The sequence below is a fragment of the Oryza brachyantha genome, chromosome 2, assembly GCF_000231095.2.
Source record: "Oryza brachyantha chromosome 2, ObraRS2, whole genome shotgun sequence".
Lineage (NCBI taxonomy): Eukaryota > Viridiplantae > Streptophyta > Magnoliopsida > Poales > Poaceae > Oryza > Oryza brachyantha.
The window spans coordinates 23,171,324-23,190,165 of record NC_023164.2 but is presented as its reverse complement, the minus strand read 5'-3'; the positions used below and the strand labels follow the sequence as shown (position 1 = coordinate 23,190,165).

Sequence of the window (18,842 nt, the reverse complement as noted above, 5' to 3'; positions counted from 1 at the left end):
CTATTGCAATCTATATAAGATCTCATCGCGCAAGAAACCCTCCATTCTGTTTCAGCTTGAGGTTGAAACAAGATATCAAATGGTGGTACATCAGTTAAACACAAGAAATCAATTACAACCCAACCAAGGGCAAATGGAGCACGCAGGTGTGGCCCTAATATATTACGATAATATATTCACAACCCTGACAATCAAAAGCAAACACACTATCAAAATTACAGAAGGGAAGAAGACACAGCAAGGTCCTCCTGCCTATACAACCCACAACGTGCACTGCCTTGTCAAAATGGGAGCGTGCCGCAAGGTTAAACCTTACCGAAGGATGTTACCTTCACTACATTACAGCAAGTCTTGTCAGATGCAAGCCTACTCTTTCCCCAATCGCAGGGTCATCTGTGCTATCTCAATCACAAAATTAATAGGAACACAGGAACAAATACAAAGGGAAACCGAAACTATCAAAGAAATTCATACTGGCCGGTGTTAAGAGCTATGTTATTGAAGGTTCCGAGTCAACCCACCCCGTGGTGCATTTCTGCGGCAAAAGAAGACAATTCAAGCTGAATTAGGCAGGTACTAATAAATAAAGGTTCTAAACTTCTAATATCAAGAAGATCGTACAGAACCATGATTGTTTGATGCCCAAAAGAGAGAAATCCCAATTTTATCGATATGCCATCTAACACCTACACCCACAGTAATTACTATTACTACTCTTAAATTCAAACCAAGGAAGAAGTTACTGTGCTTGAGAAAAGCAACTCCCAATCAACCTAACGAGATTTTAGTTGACAAACAGAGGGAGAATCAGCAGTGATAAAGTGATTAGGCAGGACTCCGACATATCTTAAGGGCAAAACAAGTATGAATCTCTAGAATTGAAGTGGTTACAACATGGCATACTTAAGTTTAGAAAACCTTCAAATATCAAAGGTATATGCATTTGAATATGCCTACGGAGTACATCTGAAATATCAGCTTCTCATATAAGGCATCCTTAACGTACCTTCCAGGAAGCGCCTGAGAAGTGGTTCCAGGTCCTTTCAAAATTCCAGGCCGCTTAGCTTTGTTTTCTTGCTCTTTGTCAAGACGCATAGCAGCAACTTCCTTCTCCATAGCAGCGACCTCTCGCCTCATCTTTTTAGCCTCCACTTCCATGGCCTTGGTTAATGTATCTACCTTTTTTGCTAACATCTGTAAAGAAGAGGTTGTTAGCAAAGGCATAATCCACAGCACTAATCCCATAAAATCCATGATAAGCAGGAATTCCAGTGCCATACCTCAATTGCATCATCCTTGTCCTTTAGACTTTGGTCTTTCTCGTGGCATGACTTTCTCAATGAAATGACCTCCTTTTGCAGCATGTCATATAATACACCAGATACTGTGTCAGTTGCATTACTATTTGTGGTCTCATTGCTTTTTTCTTCCGTACTAGCCTTCCAATCATGGGTTGTCCCACAGTCTGTAACAGCATCCGTGGATCTGTTGAGTAGATGAGGTCCATTCCGAAGGACTTTTCCACGGTCTAATGACCTCGTACCACCGTCAAATGACCTTGAAGTTCCTTTCGCATGCTTGATGACCAAGCTGCTGCTAGTAGAAAGAGAGGATCTTGAATTAAAAGATGGAGATCTCCTTGCCAACATCCCGTTTGGGGAGATTTTTGACATATTATCTGCTCCACCTAGCGAAAGCCGACGAGATAGTCCGTTACTGATACTCTTTCCCTCTGTAAGACGATTAGAACCACTAGGTGGTCCCCTCAATCCATCTTCTAGAACTTTTAGGCGCAGCTGGTACTTTTCCTGAGTACAACAGTTTATTGAAACAGTGCACAATTGAGTAACTCAGTTCCATGAAGTTTAGCTTAAAATGAATATCAGCTTTCTCACCTTTAGTTGAGCTTCAGATCGAGCTGTTCGCTCTGCAATTGCAAGTTTATCACGAAGTTGCTGCATCTCACCCTGCAGAAACATTGGTCATGGCATACAACTTGAATATGACCAGATGTGACTTTGTATGGAAAACCACAGATGAAAAAAGAAACATGTCATCTTTACCTGCAGAAACCTCCGCTCTTCAAGCCACTGTTTGACAGGCATTACTTTGTCATTAGCATCTTTCCACTCATTTGCAACGACAACAGCAACCCTGTTTGCTGTAACTTTTGCCCGAGCAAGCTCACGGTCAAGAATTTTTCTTTCCTCCTAAGTGTTTCATGATAAGAGAGTAGCATGGGTCAACCTTTTGTGTTCAGAATAGTAAAGATTTGCAGTAATGTAACAGTAATAGAATGTTACATTCATTTCTTGAACTTTCCGCTGGTAATCTCTGACTGCATTAGCAGCTGCACCACCAGCAAGAACAGCCTCTTCCAGCTCTCTTACAGTCTGACTAAGCTTTTCTACTTCAGCAACTTTTTGGCGGTGCAGCCTATCCAAGATCTTATTTTCTTCCTGCGATCCAGGAAAGGTAATCAATTCAGCGGTTTTATTGGAGTGACGTAATGATTATGTCTATTGACAATATTGTATAAATACTACATCCACGGACCTGGCAGATCTCAATTTGCTTCATTAACTCTTGGTTCTTGTTTTGCATGTCATCAACCATAGCAGCTTTTGCTAATGCAATTTCAACAGTCCTTTCTGCTTCCAGCAGTGCTGCCTCCTTTTGTTTTGTTAGACGGTCTAAAGCTCTGTTGTCATCCTGGAGCTTTGCAATCTGAAGGGGAAAAAAACAAAATTATTCTTTAGACAATTATCATGAATGTGCATATAGTTAAATGGAGTAGTTGGATAAGGACTATGGAAGAAAGAAGCAGAACCTAAAGTGTGAGAAAATATGATAATATCAACACCAAACATCAAACAAAATGAACAATACAACATGGCAATGATTGATCATGAGAGTAACAAAGTATTACCTCTTGACGAGCAATCTTTAGTTCGGCTTCAAGTGGAGCAAGAATGGCTTCAATAGGTGGCATATCATCATCTTTTTGGGCTGCATGCACTCTTCTCAGAGTTGCTTCTGCTGCAAACTGAGCAGCCATAGCAGCCTTTTTCTCATCATTTGTTTTCTTGAGTTCAAGATTCTGCAAAATGTTCTCTATCAGGGAGCAATCACAAAGAGGGGAGCAGAAACAACTTTAAAAAAGTACAAGGATAGATACTTTGCTTTCAAGGAGAGACTCTGTTAGCTTAAGTTTCTCATCCAGCTTCTCATATTCCGCTGTGAGCTGTTGCCAGAAGATTAAAAAATCAATAATCACATCAAGAGGAGAATACATGCAGCAGAAATAGATCATTATTCCATTGTATAATTGAAGGGCTACCACATACCCAGCTTTCATTCTGAAAACAGACACTCTAGCACAAAAGCATGAGCAAATTTGGTGTACCCTGGTATGTCTGCCAATTCATCTATATAAACATACATGACTTATGCAATAAACCAATATGTTTTTAACAAAGTCTACTAATTGGTCAAATGCAGGAAGAACCTTTGGACACATTAAGTTCGTGCCAACAGAACAAAAAACAAATATTGGACACTCACCCTCTCACTGTTAGTTTGGTTTTCCCATTATCAAACATGATTTATGGGCAAGATATATTCCGCTATCGGAAAACATATGAAAAGCGAGACACAAAAGGGCAAGTGGATGTTTAAAGAAAACAATAGCAGTAGCGAAACCAAGATGAATGTCAGAAGACAAGATCTTTCATATTACAGAAGCACATAAAAGAAGTTGAACAAAATCAGATTTAGCTTGTTCTCAGAAAAATCTGTACTTACAAGTTCTCAGATGCCAGATCAAGAGAAATGTGGGCACCATTACTTGTGTATATAATTCTTGATTGAACTAAGTTCAATTGCTTGTGAACCAAATAATTTACACGAAAAAGAAATAAGGTGTCCATCCTACTCCAGAAATCATCCAAAACCATTGAAATTAGCATTAGCAATAATAGATGCAGAATGTGGGGAATGAAAATGTTTCTTGCAAAATAGAGAGAGGGTGGGGGGAGCCAGAATCAATGAAGATAAATCGTTTAGCTCAAGCTAAAAGTCTCCAACATGTGAAGTACCTACTACATAGGACATGGACTACGTGGGTACGTATTCGTATACACTAAGACTATGAACAAACAGCCATAGTATGTCATAGAAAATTATGAAACTAAGCAGAAGCTTTTTTAAGAACAAAATAAGAAATAACACGCTACTACATAAATAGGGACTTCTTGAGAGCAAAACTTACATATGAGAGCAAAATATAGCGGCCTTTCTAAACAAAACACACTTGAAGGTTGAAACAAAAGGTAAATTTACGGTAAATAAATCAAAACCCCAATGATATTACCACATGGATTGAGCTATAAAGCTATCTGAGACCCCATCAACATAATCAAATATTATCTACAGGAAAAACACAAGATATCAGATCTTGCTCCTAACATTCCCGCCAAAACCACCTCGGTATCTAAACCTGGCAGAGTAAACTCCCCCCTAATGCATCAAATTTGTTTCTCTTTTTTTTTTGGATAGGACATAAATTTTGTCTCTGAAGTCTGAACTTCTCGTACACCGACACCACTCCAACCTCCGGAACGAATTAACTGAAGAAATAAAACAAAGAACAAAAACTTCTACGCAAATCCGAACACGTTAGGCTGTTTACCTCCTCGACGGCCTTCTCCCGCGCCCTCTCTGACAACCTTAGCGCCTTTATCTCCGCGTGCGCATCTCCCAACTCCCTATCCTTATCTAAACCAAACCAAAAATAAAAATACCAAAGCATTAGCACGCGAGATCCCCAGAAGAAAAATTAGACAGATAAACTGAAGCTACCATCCAGAATCAACTCACCCCTCACTTCGTTCTCCAGGCGGTTGAGCTCGACCTTGACGGGATCCGACCCGTGCATCAGCGTGAGGAGCTCATCGGCGTCCATGCCCGGAGGCTGCACCACGCCGCCGCGCCGCCGCGCCGAGCCCTTGAGCGCCGAACTCCCCTCCTCGCCGCCGCCGCCGTCGGCCATCTCAGATCTGAGCCCCGGCGCCGCAACCCACCATCCAAATCACCCCCCACCCGACGCTCCCTCCCTCTCTCTCTCTCTCTCTCTCTCTCTCTCTCTCTCTCTCTCTCACCGCCGCGTCCGCCGCACCGGTGCGCCTTCGCGGGGGGACTCACCGCAATGTCGGGTCGGTCGGGGGGGAAACCCTAGCCTCGCCCTGCCGCCGCCGCCCCGAGCTCGAGCTGGCTCCCCTCCCCTCCTCTCGGGTGGTGGTGGTGGGGTGTGATGTGGGGATGTGGGGCGCCTCGCTTCGCCGCCGCGAGAAGCAGTGCTGTTGTCTTGCTCGGAACAGTGCGTTTAAAAACGGGAGGGGAGAGAGAGAGATGGGGAAGGGAGGGAGGGGGGCACGCTTCGCGAATATTTAAAGGCGTCGCGCCTCGGGGTGATTAGCCTAAATGGTAATTACGGGGAGCTAATCATGGTGATTATACGTGTTCAGTTAATTTCGGGCTCTGCCTGTCTAATTATTCTGAATTTGACGGTGGATGTTGATTTGGACGTTTGGGCTATGGCCTACAGTATGAGCGAGCATCAGACTGTCATTGTTGTGTCGGTTCAACTTGTATTCACTGGAAAATTTTTGTTTTGTCGATTATTCAAAGTATTTTGAAACATTTTGAGTGTCTTTTTGGAGTATTTGGTTGCTAGTATATCGCTCTCATTTGGATCAGAGGGCATTTCTTCATGATATTTCTTTTTCATCGGATACTAATTAATGCCAGCGTTATTACTACGGCCTACATGGATACTGTTTCGTGGTCGTCTCCAGATAGTCGGATCATCGATTGATGACGATGGTCGTTGAATATATGGATGTTTACGCTGCATGCAGTGAGAGTAAGGTGCCGCCGAGAGTCATTCGCTTTATTACCGAAATAAATAAAACGATATATTTATAATTAAAAAATTTATGAATAAAACTTATATATATATACACTTAACCATCTACCATTTAAGACCAAAAGAAAATATGGTGAAAAAATCAAAATTAACTCTAAATGTAAAGTTGAAAATTTAAATTTTAGCTTAGCATAAGTTATTCTTTAGCTTTTTAGCATGATTTTTAAACTGCTAATAATGTATTGTGTGAAAAAACTTTATACATAGTAGCTGTCTTTTCAAAATCGAATAAATCCAATTTCAACTGTTAGTAATTAATGCTCCATCAACCATGTAACAATCATTTTTATTGATTTACGTGCCACTAATTAACCAAAACCAGCGAACGTGCCCATAGTAGAATTCGAAGAAAAAAAAGGGTCAAGTATTTAAGGGCATATTTGGATTGATGTGTTTCACTATAGAACTTAAACTTTCTCTATTGAAACCGTAAAAAAATCACGTGTTCTGAATGACCCTAACCGTTTTTGTATATACTCCGCTCCTTTTTCCAGAAGAGGATGAAAGAAAGGTTTCGTTTTCATTAGCAGCAAAATTCTTTTGACATTCAATTATATGCTTTGCAGGTAGGGAACATGCATTTTGTTTCTAGTACGTAGTCTTCCTTTCAAGCGTAGATTTGCCTGTGCAATCGGACAAAACACAAGTGTTACCATCACGGGCACTGTTGATGATATAGCAGCAGTAGAAAATTAAGCTTGGGTCGGTTTAGATTAGATTAGTGTGCAGCGGAAGCAAAAAAAAAAATCGCCGTGTGCACTGTAGCGTACGCTTTTGCATATGCGCTGTTGCTGTCAGTTTAGCCACGTCGTACTCGTACATATGGGTGAGGTTGTCTTCTCCACAAGGCACGTCTGCGTGCATGTCATGTGCTGCGATGAGATGAGAGGAGAATTATTTAGGTCAAACTCAGTGGTGCCGCGTTAACGATTTGTCCACTTCATTGCAGCAGACTCATGGGACTTTTAATTTTTGCTCCCCGTCGGAAGAAGATGGCCGTCCCCAATAAATAAAACCATCGTCGCTACAACGATTCAACGAAACCTTTGAGTGGATGAACTGATTGGAGGATGCACCACGATGTGTTGGTACCCTATTGGACCACATATATTAGGTGGCAACGACAATACTTTTTATCGCTTGTTTTTTAAAAAGTTTATAAGCTATTGTCAGGATTTAAATTTTGAAAGTTTATTTTAAATTAATTTATGAGGTTTTATCATGATTTATTTTATGACATTTGCTTTTAAGTAGTTAAGAACATGCAGAGAGGTTTATTCACATCATTTTTAGTCGTGGATAAGTAGCAGAGCCTATAATCGGCTGCAAGCAAAACGATGGGAACACTGCAGCTTAAGCCAGGATCAGCAGTTGCACCAAAGGCTCTCCTCAAATGTTCTAGGTAGCACCACCACCCGCATGCAAGGTACTAAATAGCGAATAGTGGACTAGCAGCAGATTGGGGTCTACGTAGCAGATCACAGATAGTGGACGCAACAGCGGGCGCTAAGTTTCAATAACGGTATTTAATAAGCATATATATATATTTGATTATGTGTAGATGACTAATGACTTTCTAACACATTCACAAAGCAATTGACAAACAAATTGGTGATAAATCCCAGTACGCTTATAACTGAAGAACATAAATAGACGTTTATGTGCACTTAAAAGTTAATGTCTTATTCCACCAAGAGCCACGGTACCTATCGCTCGCCGCCTGACGTCCAGTTGGCCAGCCGGTGTTGATCCATGCATGACGTGATTAGATGAGAATACGAGAAGACATGAGTGAAGCGATGGGCTGGTATTATGGTTACATATATATTTTCCACAACGATTGCGCTCTGCTAGGTCATTTTGCAGACGCTATTGCGGCCCGCTAAGTCATGTTACGATGCTATTACAGCCTACTAACTGCAATTGTGGCCGCTAAGTTCCAGACAGCTACATCTAACCTATTACCTTATAGTGACAGTGGAAATGGATCAATACCGTGACTGTGTCACTATAGCGCCGCTATCACCGCTATTTAGTATCTTGCACGTATGTACATGGTACTATCGTCCAAGAAGTAAACATTGATAATACAAAAATCATGGGAAAAACACTAGAAAACATGATCATTAACTGAACCGGGAACATATGATCCCTCCATTTCGTAATAATTGATAATTTTGACAATTAGTCGCTCTTATTTGACAAAGCAAAGTAAACGAAAAAGAATTGAAATCTACATATAGGACATACCACACTTTAATAACACGATGTCATTTCTGTTGTTCGTATATATTCAGAAAGACATACGGTCAACATTCAAGGTGAGATTAGTGTCTAGCGTTAATTATTAAGAAACCGAGTGGTGATACATACATATACCACAAGAAAAAAATAAATGTTACTACTCCTCGAGTTTTCAAATATATGTCATTGGTGGTTTTTAATATGACCATTGATCATTTATCTCATTATAATTCTAGGGAAAATATGTGAACATGCAAGACTCAACGATGTAACAAGTCCTAACAAATTACTATAGTTTAACAGTATAAAATATTTAAATATGAATAGTTAAACGGTATATCAAAAAATCAGTAAGATAGTATTTCAGGAGAAGAAAAGTCCAGTTTGACAGTATGAAGTAAGTTGCAAAAAAACGAGTCGACCACCGTGATCATCATAGGATGCTCAGCTTCGTCCACACTCCATAGCCCAAAGCTAGCAGTACAGCGCATTGGCACGCATGGGAGCGTGACCGATAGAGCGCACACACTTCGAAGCCCATGACGAGCTCAAACCCAGCGATCTGCACTGCCCGAGACGAGAAAAAAAGGCCGCGAGCGCCCACGTGGGGGGGAAAGCGGCGCCTCGGCCGGATCCACCGGCGACGACGAGCACACGAAAAAGCCGGAATATGGTTAACTGCCGCTCCTGCCGTCCTGGCGTTGCGTTACTCCAGCAGCGACGCACGCACACACACACCATGCTGCGACAAACGAACACGGATTGTCTTCGCGCTCTCCCTGTGTTGGCGCCCTGGTTACTCGAGAATTCTCTAGTGCAAAGTTGGTGCCCAAAAACTCACATGCTCCTAGCCCTACGTGACGCCATTAGGCCTTGCAGGGAGGAGAGACAAGGGGATCCGGACGCTGGCAGTTTGGCACTGCACCACGCGCCGTTCCTATTCGCGCTCGACCGCGACACGGGTGGAGATTGGAGAGTCGTATGGTGGATCGGACGGACGCGGATCGATCCGGCCGTCTCTCGCCTGTCTGTAAAACCGACGCCCCCCGGCGAGCGCGCGCGCGCACCCGTGACCGCGCCACCGAGCCCGAGTAACCTAAATCCTTTATAATTTATGTTAGTATTATTACAGTCAATAACATCCGTGTCACGCTCCTCTGTCTGATTACAGGGTGTTCTGGAATGATATATTATGTGAAGTCACAGACATTGACATATAAATACTAAAAAATAAATACATGTTTCTATAATAACACTATGGTAGTGGTAATCTCCGGTGGTGTTACTGTTACCCCGGCCGCGCATGTGCAACCCTGCTGCACTAGCTAGTACGCGGCCGCGCTGTATCGAACTGGCTCATCTCGCCGTCTCGCGTGATGCGATCTTGACTTCCTTACCCATCATCAGCACGTACGCCCGGTTTTTGTTTTGTTTTTGCCCCCGTTCGACCTACTGACCACTGACGATACGCTGTTCCTTCGCTGGCGCGCGCATGCGTGTGTGTATATATGCGCGCTACGACGTGTCTTCAGCCCTGCAAACGAATTAGCTAGCAAGGCCGCCGGCGGAACCGTGAGCCGACCACGATGTGTGCGTCGCGGTTGCTGTAAGCTAGCTAAGGACCACGCAGTGACACCCACGGGGTTGCACCGTTGCACGTCGCTTCTACTGATGGGCGCGCACTTGGCTAGCGTTTGATGCACCCGATTGTAGAAACCGGGAACGGGGCAACAAGTGGGTATGTTTTCTAGCTTCGTACGTGGACCGCAAAGGTTTCTGGTTAGTTGTCGATCGGGCACAGATCAACACGTCTTTATCCTGCATCGATGAACTGCTTTTTGGATGTGAATATGTGTTGAGCTAATCTTCCACTAATTTGCTTCTTTGGGTAACACTGACAGGTTTCAGTTGTCCCTACAAAAGGGATTCATCTTTGTTTTTGTGATAAGGAGGATGCCTATATACATGTCTTTTCCAGTCTTCTCCTATCCCATATGCTTATATTTATAAGCTAACATTTGAATTTTAATTGATTTTATGATTTTTTTTATTATAATTTATATTTTTAGTTTTTTTAAATAGTTAAAAACATATATATATATTATTTATAATTATTTTTTATTTGTAAATAAACCACTTCACACTACGAGATAAAGAAAAGTCTTCTTGTTGCTTCAAGTTACAACTTTCAACTGGAGGGCCCAAAAACAGAATATAACTGCTCAATGCAGTGGCCCCTGTAACGATCAGTGATATGGTTGGTACTGCCGCTTGGAGAGGATCCGAGGTGGTAAAAGCTGGCGTCACATCATAAGAAGAGTACCGTCTAATCATCTCGTAGCTTTGCCAGGTCGGTCCCTAAACTCCTCAAGCGAGACGCTGTTTTAAAAGTGCTGGTAGATCCTTTCAGGTCCACGTGTTATCATCAAGTTATCCTGTGAGATGGATGCTTGATGCTAGTGTAGAGTTTGTTGCTCATAATCATGTTTTAGTTAGTACTAGGTGATGGTGATCGTACAAATAAAAAGAAGAAATACTAGTACTAACCTACGAAGAAGTACTATGGTAGTGTAAAAATTTTTAGGAGAAGTGTCACATCAAATGTTTGATCGGATGTCGGAAGGAGTTTTCGAACACGAATGAAAAAACGAATTTCACGGCTAGCCTGAAAACTGCGAGACGAATCTTTTGAGCCTAATTAATCCGTCATTAGCACATGTTGGTTACTGTAGCACTTATGGCTAATCATGGGCTAATTAGGCTCAAAAGATTCGTCTCAAGATTTTTTTTCATAGCTATGTAATTAGTTTTTTGGTTCATCTATGTTTAATGTTTTATTTAGGTGTCCAAAAATTCGATGTGATGTTTTTGAAGAAAAATTTTGAGAACTAAGCAAGGCCTCGGTGTGCTTCTCAAACAATAAATCGTTCCGTATACTACAATCCTCTGATACGGTATACATAATCGGTGGAGTAATGAGATCAGTTAGTTGGTAAACAGCCTTTTTCCTGTTGCCTTATAAAAAACATTTTTTCTTTGCATTAGATTTGCACATATTGCATTATTGCTTGCTTAGATCTGCATTGGCCCATGAAGGTGATGCAACAAATCCACTCGGAGAAGTCCAAGACGCAGAGGACAGATGGCACCATAATATAGTCATTAGCGACAGCACAAACCCACATAAACTTCCTAATCCTAAAATTGGGATACCGGGGGACCCAAGCAGGGGATAATTTAAACAAAAAAGATGCAAGGTGAGCTCTAATATTATGGAGCCGATGATGGAGACACCGCACATGATATGCTTGTGCTTGAAGGGCCAGCAGCGACGCTGGCTCGATGCCCATACTGCATTACTGTTACATAGCTCATTACCAAACAACATGAAGTGTTTTTTTCTGAAGCTTTGCTTGTCTGCATACTGATACATGCGTGCCTCTTCTTCGCTGGGGAAAAGTTACCGAGGAGAATGACCACTTCGCCATCAAAAGGCACCGGCTAGGAGCCAGCCAGCTCCATATGATGGGTGGAGGAAAGAAAGCGCCACTTTTATTCATGCCACTAGCGGTTAAAAAATCATGTGAACTTGTGTTTGCACCCGGTCCCTACTCTCATCTGAGAACGAAATCATGAAATTCAGCCAGTACTACAGTAGACAGTTAAAACACATACACACGATCCATAATTATCCAGATGCTTGAACGTTTGCCATAACAACGGGGTAATTATTTGGATTTTTATGTGAAAAAGCCAAATAACATATTTGCAAACGAAAAATAATTTATGTATAAAACTTTTTTATATATTCTGGGTGATCTAAAAGTTAAACACGGCAAAATACTTTTAAACACGGTAAAATAAACTACGATGAGATCCAAAAATCAACTGTAAATTGAAATTGAAGGTTAAAAATTTAAATTTTAACTTGTAAGTATAATAGTAAAAGCGAAAAATGTGATGTAAGTATGTTTTATATCAAAAATAGAAAGTGGCCAAGGAAAGAAAATGCTGGAATTGCTAAAAAAGTTTCTTTTCAATTGAATGATGTGGGTACGGATATACGCTCATTCTCAAAAGATTTTATTTGTAGTTTTCCTTGTTTGTTTCACAATGACTTTATTTTTTATAACTATTATATTATAGTTTGATAAAGTCGGTAACAAATATATTTAGATTTGAAAAGTACGAAATCAATATAATAGAGTTTGCAAAGGCAAAATACATTCTAAATTTTGTAACTTTGTATAGGTTTATGTCTCGTTGGATAAAAATGAAGAATTCTTTTTTACGTAGCAAGTCTTTCAGTGTAGGTTCAGAAACAGTGGCCATCAAGGCAACCAGGCCGGAGAGAGATAATCCACAGTCAGCGAGCATGGTTAGAGCAAGTTCAATACTAGAGCCAACTACTGACTTTAATTTATCTATAGTCAATCTAATAGCTAATTCATACAACATATACCTACAAAACATTAATACATGGTCTCATATATCATATACATACTGTGTTTTAGAGCATGAGCTACAACTGACAGATCACTTCTCTTCTTTCTCACTCTTTATCTCTTTAAAATATGTTTATAGTTCAGTTTATAGGCTGTTATCGTACCTGCTCTTGCCGGGAAGATCACCACAAAAGTTTGTTGGTACGCGCGGCCTGTCAGCGCTGCAGCTCGGGCCCCTCTGCAACGCAAATGTCGGCGGTCAAGAGTCAAAGCCGCCTCACGCTGCAGCCGCTGCAAGCCCTGCGACCGTCCACATGTACAGTCTACCTGACAATCCTTTAACTTTGCACCCAGCTCATCAGCCTCTGACACGCCAGCGTGCATGCACTTCTTAATTGCCTGTTAATGTACACAGTCTACCTGTAGCAATGGCTCGCTTGCTTGCTCACTACCCGGTTTACGATTCCAAGCTTGCTGCAAGCCTGAAAGGGCCTCTCCTGCCGGTTGCAGCTCTATCTCTTTTCTGTTTTGCTCATCAGCTACGTGTCAAAATTTAAATTTAAATAGATTTTAAGATTATTTATCATAGTTTTTAATATCAGTTTTTAGATCGTTATATATATATATATAATGTAAATATGTCGTTTCATAAAACAACCAAACAGAAATGAGAGCACCCATGCAGCTATATTAGCTTGAGGGCAAGTTCGAAGGTGGGTGTTGCATTAGCCTATTAGCCCACACAGAAAATAATAAACATAATTAGTATATGATTAATTAAGTATTACTTATTAAAAATTTAAAAAATAAATTTATTTAGTCTTCTAAAACAATTTTAATATAAAATTTTTTACACAAAATATATTTATATTATAGTTTAAAAAACGTGCTAACGGAATTTGAGGATTACTCTAGCCGAATAGGCCGAAGAGAACGCACCCTGAAGCCAACCTTTCTGTGGAAAAGGGATGCGCGGCAGGCAGTGTGTGCGGCAGTTGTGCACACTCCCATGGATGCAGCCCCATGCGCAGCAGTTGCCATGAACCACATTTAGGCTTGCTAATGGATTGAATGGAAATGGATTAAATGAGTTGGATTTTAATTTGGATTGTCTTTGTTTGGGTGCAAATGGATTTTTATTTCAAATGGACTGGATTGGGTTGGGTTATAGAGATAGATGGATTGATATGAACTGGGTTTGGTTAGGTGATTTTAGGTTTTAAATGCATTTAACCCGTGGAAGACAAATGGATTCTTTAATTGGGTAGCTAATGGATAAGAGAATAGACATATGTGGGATTCACATGTAGAAATTGATCAAAATTTGCATAAAGTTGGTCTTACACATAATAAATCATCCCACCAAATTTCAGTCAAATTTGATAAATTTTTATAGTGTGAACGTGAGTTTTAAAATTTTAGGTCCGAGTTTATACATACCAAATGGCGCATACATTCTACTAAAAATGGGTTCGACCCATTTTAACTAAATGGTTTGGTGCGAGTTGAACTAAAATTAAAGTTGGATTGAATTCTAATGAAAATCAATTAGAATGAATTAGTTTGGTAGACTGTAAAGAGATGGATTGAGATAAATTTGGATTGGATCCAAATCCATTGGCAGGTCTAACCACACTACAGCAGCTGAGCAGCACAGCTAGGGCTTGCTTGCAGCGGCACGCCGTCGCCCGTCACCAGGAATCCTATGCTGCCTGTACGAGTAACCAGCAGTGCGAGCTTGGTGGCTATGGAGATAGCCACTTGTCAGACGGCGGTGTCGAGTTGGTGAGGCACCAGAAAAGGCACGGGCCGGAGCGGAGCAGTCAAGGCTGGATCCGTCGACACGCACAGTTCTTGGCTTGAAGCCACCGCTCTCCATGGATCGATCGATCGCTTCCCATCTCCATGAGGCAAGTCGCCATCGCAAGTGCACCGCTCCGCTGCACGGCTGCACCATGGCAGACCGGCCGGCGGATCGATCGCGCGTGGAGAAGGGCGTCACCACCAAGCCAAAGGCGCCGCCGGCGCCACGCCCTTCGCCGTTGTACGCGCGCACGCGCGCTCGATCGCTTTAGCCGACGGGATGGCGAGCCCGCATCGCGGGGGGGCCATTCACCGCGACGCGACGCGATACGCGCGGGTGCATGCATGCGCCGTCGAGCCGCGCTCGCTGCCCTTTTTTTTTTCTTTTCTTCTCTCTTGCTTTAAACTACTGTGGTCATGACTAGACGGAGACATGCATGCACGGTGGTGCAGCCGTGCAGGTGAAGGCCGTACGTACTGGCAGACGTATCTTTCGCGTGGCGTGGCCATGTGGCTCGATCGATATTGCCGAGCCGTCGACGTGTTGCTTTCGGGTCAGTTGTCCCGTCGAGTTGGGGGACGTCGTCTTGCACTTAAAGATGGTTAGGACGGCCTAATCTGACCAATGTTGGTGTACGATCGATGTCCTTGGACAAATTAGCCTATGAGATGTACTTTGCATCAATAACTCATCTACAACCTCTCCGCCTCGAAGCCATCAAATATAAGAAATTTTTGGTTATTCAAATATATAGTTAAATTAAAATCTCTTTTATTATGAGATAGAGGTAGTAGCTTACGCGTGTTTACCTTTCTTTGTCTCCATTTACAAATCTTCAAGGTAGCAGCTATTCATCAGTTCTAAGTGGTACTTTTTAGTGCATAAACCAGATGATCTAATGCAATCTTCACCATATAATACTACTCACCCTAAAAACATGATCACCCAATTTGTTAATCTTGACGTCAAATTTGGTTTACTAATCGGAATTGGAAGACGAAGCTATTGTTACCATAGTTGTGTTCGTCGGTACGGTGGTGGCAATCCCCACGCGTAAAATCGGTCTGATGATGAAGGTTTCGTTCTTTTTAGCGGTTGGGAGTAACTATTTAGCTGTACGCAAAATGAGAACCATAATAAATTAAGTATTAATTATTTTGAATTTAAAAATGGATAAATAACTTATATATTGAAAATTTTCGTACTACGACCGTCGACCGTGTTACATAGCTGGTTAAATAACCAGCACGTAAAACATACCTATATATTAATATAATTAATTATTAGTTATGAAAGCTTGAACTTAGATTAATCTGATATGTTAAAGCAACTTTTGTTTTTTTTATATTCACCATTTAGCACTTTGGAAAACATGCTCATAGAAAAAGAAAAGGTTACAAATATGATATTGCCGAATGCGACTAAATGTATTGGTTAATAGTTTGAATTGCCAGGGGAGATCGACCAAGGGATGCAAACAACATCCTTGTAAATAAAAAATAATTTATAAATAAAAAAAATTTATATACGTATTCTTAGTGACCTAAAAGTCAATGCTAGAAAATAAATTTCGGTGAAAAACCAAAAATTAACTCTAAATTTAAGGTTAAAAAATTTAAATTTTGCTTATAAGCATAAGGCAAAAGATAAGACTGAACATGGTAACACTTACTGCCTTCATATTGTAAGACTTTCTAACCTTACCTAAATTCATCAATTGATAAATGTATATAATTTATACATATATCTATATTCATTACCATCCATATGAATCTAGATAATGTTAGAAAGTCTTACACTGCACTGTGAAATGGAGGGAATATTACTTATTACCTCCCAAGTTTCAACTTTCCATAAATTATACATATACTAATGAATCCAATGATAAGGAAGCTGACGACCGAAGTCCCGGTGAAACAGCGGCCACAACTATAACAGTTGTAAGGTAGCAAAATTTCTTGTCGGGTAATGAATATATATATACATACATATATATATAACATATATATTGTTTTATAGATAAATATAGAATACCATTTTATATAATCTAAAACAGAAGGAGTGCTCCGTGGTAAAGGATATTAATTGGGCCGCCTATGTGCAACGGTTGAGCTGTGCAGTCAGAAGTTCCAGACTTTCAGTCCATGTGAGCTTGGGCCGCTTCCTTGGTCGCATCATATCTGTCTTCTAGCCCAGCCATGAGAGTGCAAAGCTAAGTTGGGATGATTCTAGCCAGAACGTACAGAAAAGGATGAGATGACATCGGTCTAGTTTAGTATCAATTCGTGGATCACGCAGGGCGAAAATTGGTTACAAGAAGACACAGACAGGCTGCAATGTTTTATGCATGATGATGTTTCCGGTGTACGTAAACAACAGGTTCGATAATCTGTTCATTAATTCAAGGAACCTTCACGCTGTGTACGTGGCATCACTTAACCGGTAAATTAAGAATAGCTATACGCGTGTTCAATACCTCTAGCTACCATAACACGAACAAGGACGTGCAGCCGGCGCCGGGCGGTGCTGGTACGAGGACCGGACCAATCAGTGGAGTTGGGCGGGATAATTTTTTTAGTTATCTTAAAACTACACGTTGCTAAAAAATGAGAGCAGACGGGCCTACTAGCTAGCAGTATCTCATTGGCAATGGGGCAAAGCTAGAGCGAAATAGAGGAGATGCTATGGGTATCTAAATTTAGATCGGAGAAATGAATATATGGTGAAAATTTATAAACTTTAGTTAAAAAAATTTTCAAAGGCATTCAAGTAGCTTTGCCACTGTTGGCAATTAGACCAAGAAAATTGGTATGTGTATGACTCAACCATCTAACTTAAGTATGATTCAATTATCCAACGGCTACGGTGTCACTTATTTGATCTTTTTGTCTAATCAATAGTTGTATTATTTCGGTTGTACGTAGATATTACAGTTGAGTCGTACGTATAACGAGACTGTTATACTAAACATTCCTGTTGATCGATTACCTGTCTGCACGTTCCAAAGCCATAAAACTACCCAAATTAAATTAAAATCTGTTAACAGTCCACGGATTGATCGCCTCGATCACGTTCGGTCGTTCACGTACGCCTCGCGGTTCCAGCTAATTAACCAACCTTCCTTTCGGTTCCCGTGGGCCGTACGTGGCCAATCTCCACGCAAGGATAGCTAGTACTACTAGCAACTAGTAATAATCTTATCTTTGACCGACTCCCAACTGAAATTTTTAATCCGAACATACAGCTAGCGTAAGCATTCGCCGTGCTGGTTAACTTTCGGACTTCGAGCGTAACATGCATGCGCTTTTATTTGCTGTACTTTGGTCTAGTCAGGAACATTTATCATCTCATATAAGTTTTAACCAAACTTTTAAAATTCTAGTAACCATTTTTTATTATAATAAACTAATGGAATCAAATAAGTTTACGATAATACCTTTCGAGAAAAATATATGTATATCATTTTTTTTATTTAAATCAAGTTTTTAATAAACACTTGGTCGTTAGAATTTCTAAAGTTTGACTAAGTGATATGCTAACATATAAATACCTAATCATTTTAGAGGAGAAATAAAGGATTAATAATTATATTCATGTGAAAGCCATTCGATTTGAATGAAGTCCATGAAAAATGAAGAAACTTTTCCATTTTCTGTATGTCGTAGAGAGAAAATATATAAATATTTTCATAAACTCTAACTTTTCTGAAAAAAATCATATAGATTAATATAGTCATACATTTTTATTTATATAATTTTCTTATTTACATGGGTAAAAATTTATCAGAAGTAAATAGGCACTAAATATTTTTGACCGAAGACGAAGCTGTATCGACGATGTGTTGCCTGGCCATGGCACCCACGACTCACCCGCGGGAACCATGCATAGCTCGGAAGAGAGAGCAGGGTTGACCACCAACTCGGCCCGGCATAAATATTGCAGCAGCCACACACTGACAGAGTGACAGCCAGCCTCTGCACCATATCCCTCCTCGACTCGACTTGAGTATTTGGCTCGCCTCGTCTCCTCCCATTCCCACCCCACTCTCCACCGGTGGTGTGCCAGGCGCTCTACTACTTGCATCTCCATGGATCCACCCGGGAAGGCCGCGGCGACGGTGATGCGGTCGCCGGTGAAGGGGACGACGCTGCTGGACGTGTACGAGGTGGAGTGGATCACGCGGGAGCTGGAGAGGCTGCTCGTGAGCGGGAGCGGGTGCGGCGGCGGTGGCGGCGGAGGGGGACGACGAGCGGGTGATGGGCGCCGTCGCTTGAGTGGGACGAAGCAGGTGGTGGGCTCCTACACGAAGCCGGCGGCGGGCGACAGGAAGGGAGGCGTCCTGACCGAGCTGCTGGGAAGGCAC

At 41.3% G+C, this 18,842-nt stretch overlaps 1 protein-coding gene across 1 annotated transcript; it reads right to left on the bottom strand.

Annotated features, from left to right (window-relative positions):
* LOC102714263 (microtubule-associated protein 70-2) lies at positions 1-5,405 on the bottom strand. The gene is made up of 11 exons (XM_006647792.3): positions 4,879-5,405; positions 4,691-4,776; positions 3,179-3,244; positions 2,930-3,100; positions 2,557-2,727; positions 2,304-2,459; positions 2,064-2,210; positions 1,896-1,967; positions 1,281-1,808; positions 1,007-1,194; positions 1-535 (listed from the first exon to the last, which is right to left on the bottom strand). Exons 1-11 carry the CDS (start codon positions 5,048-5,050, stop codon positions 496-498), a joined length of 1,797 nt encoding a protein of 598 aa, XP_006647855.2. The 5' UTR covers positions 5,051-5,405; the 3' UTR covers positions 1-495.
* Positions 5,406-18,842: the final 13,437 nt, after the last annotated feature.

Excerpts from the sequence above, each read along its gene's own strand:
- LOC102714263 (XM_006647792.3), bottom strand. The coding sequence starts at position 5,050 with ATGGCCGACGGCGGCGGCGGCGAGGAGGGGAGTTCGGCGCTCAAGGGC. Across the intron at positions 4,777-4,878 it reads CCTGGAGAACGAAGTGAGGG|ATAAGGATAGGGAGTTGGGA; the intron begins GTGAGTTGATTC and ends GGTTTGGTTTAG. Across the intron at positions 1,968-2,063 it reads AAGAGCGGAGGTTTCTGCAG|GGTGAGATGCAGCAACTTCG; the intron begins GTAAAGATGACA and ends ATGTTTCTGCAG.